Source organism: Ursus maritimus, unplaced genomic scaffold (assembly GCF_017311325.1).
Source record: "Ursus maritimus isolate PB19 unplaced genomic scaffold, ASM1731132v1 scaffold_3, whole genome shotgun sequence".
In the NCBI taxonomy this organism is placed as follows: domain Eukaryota; kingdom Metazoa; phylum Chordata; class Mammalia; order Carnivora; family Ursidae; genus Ursus; species Ursus maritimus.
In genome coordinates, this window is record NW_024425563.1 from 41,308,346 (window position 1) to 41,315,267 (window position 6,922).

Consider the following 6,922-nt stretch of genomic DNA (forward strand, 5'->3'; position numbering starts at 1 on the left):
GCAAATGTCAATCAACAGGTGAATAGGTTAACTATAGTACGTACTATAGTTTGGACAACAATGCTACTCAGAATAAGATTTAACTATTGATATATGCTCCAACATGATGGATCTCAATTATGCTGAGTGGGAAAGAAGCCAGATTAAATAGGAAAACATGAAAGAAAGAAAACCCAAGATATGATTTCATTTTTATACAATTTTACAAAATGCAAACTAATCTGTAGGAACAGAAATCATATTAGTGGTTTACTTGGTCAAACCTGTTGTGGTGGGAACCAGGAGGCACAGGGGAACTTTTGTCAGTGTTAAGTATGTTTGTTATCTCACTTGTGGTGGTGGTGTCACTGGTCACATAAGCCCAAACTGGTCAATTGTACACTTTAAATATGTAGCATTTGTTGAGTATTAATTATACCTCAATTTAATTTTTCTTTGTTAAGAGCCCCAGGGAACTCAAGTGGATTTGGGCCAAATTTGAGAGTCAAGACAAAGTTGGGAGCCATTGCTCCAGTCCCTCAAATCTCTGGCTCCACTGTACAGAGATGACCTATTCTAGGCAGTTTCCTGTTCTGAAACTGGAATATTCCAGAAATATTATGCATATACAAACATATATATTCCTTGTTTTAAATTCACAAATGGTAGCATACTTTATACCTATATATCTTATGTACTTTTTTCACTTTCTGTATCTTAGAATTCATTCCATATCAATAAATATGGAATGGTTTCACTTTTTGAGCTAGCTGTATATTCATCTATTGGATATGGATCCCAGTCATTTTGACTACATGAAGTTGGTACTGTAAGCTTATTTAAAAACCCCCTGGGAATGGAGATGTAACTTGAATAGTTGCTACAATTAATTTTTCTTTTACACTTACCCTTAAGTTCTCACTTGTAAGCTACATAATATGACAAAATGCTTTCATTTCTGTGAGTATGTAAGTTTTCTAGAAGGCCAGGTTCACTATAAGTTAGTATTTTTTTCACCAGTAAAGTCTATATATCCATGTGAAATGTTGACAAGTGTTACATTTTTGAAAAGCTATTATGACATTTTATTTGCTTTCCTTGTCCCCTCCATGTGAAATGTGGTGTTTGATTTGTTCTTCATTCAACATGCAATTTTTTTCAGTTGTTTCTTTTTTTGTCCTTTGGTGGTTAATTCGATGTTGATCTTTAGCCACAGCTATCCTAGAGATGTATATTGTGTAAGCCAACATGCTATCAACTTGCATGTTTGACAAAGAATTCTTTGCCTAAACTCTTACTGGCTCTTTTTTTTTTTTTTTTTTTAAACAGCAGCTGGTCAAATGGGCCAATACCAAAATAATTCTTGTTTTTAAAGTTAACTGCATTCTTTAGTTGTTAGACTATGTTTCAACAGGAAGACCATTTTCAAAGTCAATGGACCAATTTATTTGGGGGCCTCAATTTCCTAATGGCCATTTTATGTGTCCTTTACAAGTTTTCTATAATTTTCATTCTTAAAGCAACAGGAATCTCAAAGTGTGCATCATCCCAACTACTCATATTGTCATATACTCTGTGCACTTACTAGGTTTACTAGTGAACTTTGAGTCTTTTTATGACTAATGATATTCTGAACTGGCCAGCATTTCATCAGATGTTGAGTAAATACAGTTCATATCAGTCAAGTATTTGTTTTATATTCATTAACCGGTGAAGTCAGAAGAGTCATTGCAGCTCCTCAGGATTTCCACTCACTCATTTTTCCAATCATTAAACTCTACATTCCTATAGTCTTGTTTCACAGCTCCTTGTTCGCCTCTTTGTCCTGCATGTTGTAGGATTTCCGGGGATTGCCCCTATCCTATCCAGTTATGTTTGTTTGTATTTTCAGGCCTGAGGTCATGTTTCTGAGGAGTCTGCAGTGGCATAAATGTACACGTTTGGAATGTCATCTTTCCCTGAAGTGGGGGTCTTTTGGCTGAGAACACGGTTTTACTGACTAGTAAATTCTCTTTCAGACCCATCTCCATCTCCAGGTACTTTTTGGTTTATTCAGGATGTCTTCTCTCACCTAGGGAAAGTGTGGAGAGCCTGATCCAGAAGCATTCCTATGCCCGCTCACCCATCCGTACCTACGGAGGAGAAGAGGATGTGCTGGGGGATGAGGTTCAGACAACACAGAATCGAGGTAAGACAGCTTCCGGGCTACGGAACTCCTGGGAGCCAGGGCAGCCAGAAGAAGAAAGAAAAGTAGGTGATGAAACTTGTAGTCCTCAGGGTGCAGTCTGCCCCCAAAGTATTTCAGGAGTCTCTTGAGGAAGGACAGCTCAGGAGGCGGATTTTCGTACAGCTCATTATTTTGCTTCAGAGTCTTTAGTGATTATTCTGCCTGATTGTTTCCTGTGGTTTTCCAGTGAAAGGGCATCAGGCCTCTGAGTCAGGACTCAGGAGTTACTTGTCTGTTACTTGTTATCACCAAAGAGCTGTTGGACCCTGGGGGCAGTCCTTTAGTCTTTCTGAACCCCAATTTTATAATCTGAAAATCAGGGACTATATCTGTTCCTTTTATAAGATATTCCAAAAATATCTTACCAGGATTGATGACTAAAATGGAAAACACTTTATTTTATTTTACTTTGCTTTTTAAAAGATTTTATTTGAGAGAGAGCTCACACATCCATGAGCGNGGGGGGGGGGGGGCACACAGCACAGGGAGAGGGAGAAGCAAACTCCCCCACTGAGCAGGGAGCCCAACACAGGGCTCAATCCAGGACCCTGGGATCATGACCTGAGCCGAAGGCAGGTACCATCACTACTTTCAGCAGGGGCCCTATGCTGCTATCCAAGGACTGCGCCATTCCTCTGCTGTGATGACACCATTTGTATGACTCTTGTAAACCTAGGAGAATTCAGAACCAACTGAGCCACCCAGGCGCCCCGGAAAATACTTTTTAAGAGAAGATTTTCCTCATAAAGAGCATCATGTACAGGCAGTGGCCCCAGTGGTGACAGCCAGGGAATACTGAAAAGTTCCTCTGTCCCAAAGGCTCACAGAGGAGCATTTTGCACCTGGGAGTCCAGAGGGTGCCTAACCGTGGGCACAGGGATATTCGTGTGGGGAGAGAGCCCTCTGTCATATTTTTACGTCCTTTATATGGAATAGCAAAATCTGTCAAAATATAGGACATCTCTTAGAACTAAATCCAAATGGACTACTAGTAATTAATTATACCGTTGGAAAATTCAGTGTCAACTTTTGTTTAAACTTGTGGATGCTATAAGAAAAACTTACCCATACAACTTGTCAAATATTTAATAATTATAGAAGCTAGAAAAAGAAATATGTTCTTGTGGGTTTTTATAATGCCTTTAGAAACCCAGTAACTTTGTGGAGGCTCATATGTCCAGCCTTCCTTACAGGGATGGTGTAGAGGTCAGGACAGACACCAGCTATCTGGAGCTCCTTTAAAGGGAATCCTGTTATTCCTTTCAGGCAGGATACTAGTGTTTTGCCATTCCCTGGGAGTATGTAGGCCATCTACTGAGTTAAGTCTTTTTCTATTTAGTAAATTCTCTCTTCCATGTATGGTATAAATGATATCTTACCTGGAAAGGTAGCTGTGACTCATGGTTGACATGCCTGTCTTTTTAAATTGCAGTTCTGTTATATATTTTAAAAAATAAATCAGTCCTTACAGATAATGTAATTCTTGATTTGCACACTGAAATAGAGTTTCTAGTCTAATGAGCTGTTTCTCCTTTCAGGGTCAGCCTTTACAACGTCTGATAATTTGTCTCTCAGCTCCTGGGTATCATCTTCATCCAGTTTTCCTGGATTTCAGCACCCTCAGTCCCTGACTGCTCTTGGCACCAGCACAGCATCCATAGCAACACCCATTCCTCACCCTATACAAGGTTCATTGCCACCCTATAGCCGGCTTGGGATGCCTCTGACACCATCAGCTATTGCCAGCTCGATGCAGGGGAGTGGCCCGACATTCCCCTCATTCCACATGCCCCGGTACCATCACTACTTTCAGCAGGGGCCCTACGCTGCTATCCAAGGACTGCGCCATTCCTCTGCTGTGATGACACCATTTGTATGACTCTGGTAAACCTAGGAGAATTCAGATCCAGAATGTGCAAATGGGTATGGAAAGATGGGACAGGGTTGGGTGGGTGGGATGTGGGGTGTTAGAGCAGGAGCTCTCCAGGAGACATGGGACCTATTAAAGAGGAGAGCTGATCTCACAATAAAACCTACCACTGCAGGAGTGCACCACAGACCGGGAGTCATGTGTAGTTTGGGGACAGCTCTTGGACTCGAGAGAGAATCAGCATAAAGTTCTTAGCCAGCCTGACTCCTGCAACCAATAGTATACTAACTTACCCAGGAAATTTAATAACACAAGGCAGATGAATCTTACGGTGCATTATACCTAGCGGTTAAAAATGCTGTGTCAATGCAGTAATGTATAAAATCAATGTGTAGAGGTTTTCCTTCTGCTTTCCACAGGTTAAAAGAATTTTCAAAGAGGCAATATATATATATATAAAACATACCAACCATAATGCATAATGACTAACTTATGTCCATTTCTCCCTGTAGAAAATGAGAGCCGATAGAGAAATATTTGTAGTGCTGTAGCTTAAGCATGTTTCATTTTCCTTCGTATTAGTTTGCTGGGGAAGGGCCTGAGATAATGCTGAAGCATCCTATTTTGTGGATGAATAGGCGGTAATGAATTTACAAAGTTCTTTTTGTAATACTGAGGGGCCAGTACCTGACAAGCTTTTTTCCAGTCTTGTCTTTCTTCCTAATTCTCTTTCTTGCAATTACTTGCCATTTATGTAGGAAAAATCTTCTATATACAATTCTGAAGTAAGAGGCTCTATGTGTTACATTTTACAATGTAAAAACTGAGGTTTTATTTTTCTGGTCTCCATCCTAAGTGCACTACTGACTTCTAAAGCCTCTACGTGATGACCCGTGAGACTTTCTCTCAGTCTGCAATAACAGGACGGTTGCCGTTCTGAAGGGAATTCTCTGCCATGGGTACCAAAGGCCCCTTCATTTTTACTTCAGCTTTGGGAGACCTTTTGGATGGCAAAATGCACTGGGCCAAATTCTCATTTTTGGTAAATCTGCTTTGTTAATTAGATTAACTGTTACCACTGACTGACAGGGATTTGTCAGTGACCCTTCTGAATGCCCATATACCCACCATTTAACCTATGCTTACAAGGAATTATGTGTCCATATATCTGGTTTGTCCTACTTTCTTACTGTTCCATTCAGTGACTCTTTTACCATTTTTCTAGTCCATTATATGAAATCGTATGTCAACCCAACAACCCCCTGACTTAAACACTGGCAGCACTCGTAAATCAATCTAAAGCTTTTATCCTCTTTTTTTTGCATTCTTAATGTCTTCTTAAGCCTTCCTTTAGTGTTTAGTAATTAATTATATTTTAACTATATGTAATCACTGTATTTGGGGAGCAACATATATCTAAGCATTTACAGTCAGGGTAGTATATTTGGCATTTTGCAACAGTTTGTTTACCTACAACAGAAATTTAGTAAAGTTTATAGTCCTTCAACTTTAGATATAATGCATTCTAGCTATGAGATATAACCTGTCTTCTTTACAATGTTCCCTAAAACTCCATTTAACATAATTTAAATTTTGTATCTACTTTCTTCTGACTGTAAAAGTATTGAATCTGTTAAAAGAGATGGGAAATATCACTGCTGAGAGTAGAGGTGGAAGTAAATGCAATATACTTACCACATCAGACTGCATGGGATTTCATTTGCTTGTTCTATTAGGCTTTTCCATATCAAATGCTTTTCTGGGGGCATTTCTATTCTATAATGGTGTAGCCTATCTATGTGATGCCATTATTGTTGGACTTTGCAATTGTTTTTCTCCACCGTGTCCCGTAGTTTACTTATAGAGAAGCACGGACTGTGCTAACCAAGCATCTCAAAGTCCTACAGCAGACACCGTAGGCTAATTTCTAACTTCTTGCATGTTATGCTATAGTACCCACAGGTAGTTTGTTTTCAGACACAGAATAAATAATGCGTTTCTTTAAAAAAGCAGCTATGAGTAATGTTTAAATATCCTTAGAGCTTAGGACAGGGATTTGACACTTAATAGCTGGCCTGTCGCCAGTGCTCCTTTTAATACACAGTACTGCCACTTACGGCAGGAAAAACAAAACTAGATGCTGTTTAACATGATGCTACATGATACTCTGGTAAATTACTGGTCTGCTAAAATGAATCTGTATCTGAAATTTCTTTTTGGTGAGAATGAAAGGATCATTTTAATACTATTTAGACATTTTTCCCAATGACGTGTCTTAAAGTAGGTTTGTATGTTTTTGTTAAATACGGTTTTACCCCAGTATTTCCGGACTTCATAGCTTGATTTTGTAATTAAGCAATATAAGGCTAAAAATAAGTAGAGTGCTTAGAGAAAAGCAAAGACTAAGATACCAAAGCATGCTCTTCAGAAATAATATCTGAAATTCTAAATTGGATATATTCTTGAAGTATCTGGCATTAATTGAACCAGAAATAAAAAGCACAATATACACGGAGCTTAACCTGATCAAAGTCACCCTAGCCATGAGAACCAAGGGTAGAAATTTATTACAACCTGGATCTTTCTAGGCTTTTCTGGTTGTTGATTCTTAATTCTTTGGGTATTTTAAGATTTTAAAGTCTAAAGTCTACCCTACCAAAAGTAATTGCAAGAACTAGATAGTTAGTGGGAAAGCCAATTGAGTCATTAAGAGCATGAGTTACAGTTTATTTGGAATAAATTCAGGGCTTCCCCCCAAAGTATATTACAGTATCAAAATGCATGGCTAACGTGCAGTGCTGCTAAGAGAGGCCCTTCCAGAACTGGTTTATCTTACCTGAAGGGAT

General features: G+C 39.0%; 1 protein-coding gene across 1 annotated transcript in view; it reads left to right on the forward strand.

The window, feature by feature from the left end:
* Positions 1–4,085, forward strand: part of TBX20 (T-box transcription factor 20) — a 51,085-nt gene extending 47,000 nt beyond the window's left edge. The window contains exons 7-8 of the mRNA XM_040644109.1: positions 2,055–2,167; positions 3,745–4,085. Coding sequence (XP_040500043.1) covers positions 2,055–2,167; positions 3,745–4,085 — 454 coding nt within the window. The remainder of the gene's footprint in view (positions 1–2,054; positions 2,168–3,744) is intronic.
* The last annotated feature ends 2,837 nt before the right edge of the window (positions 4,086–6,922 follow it).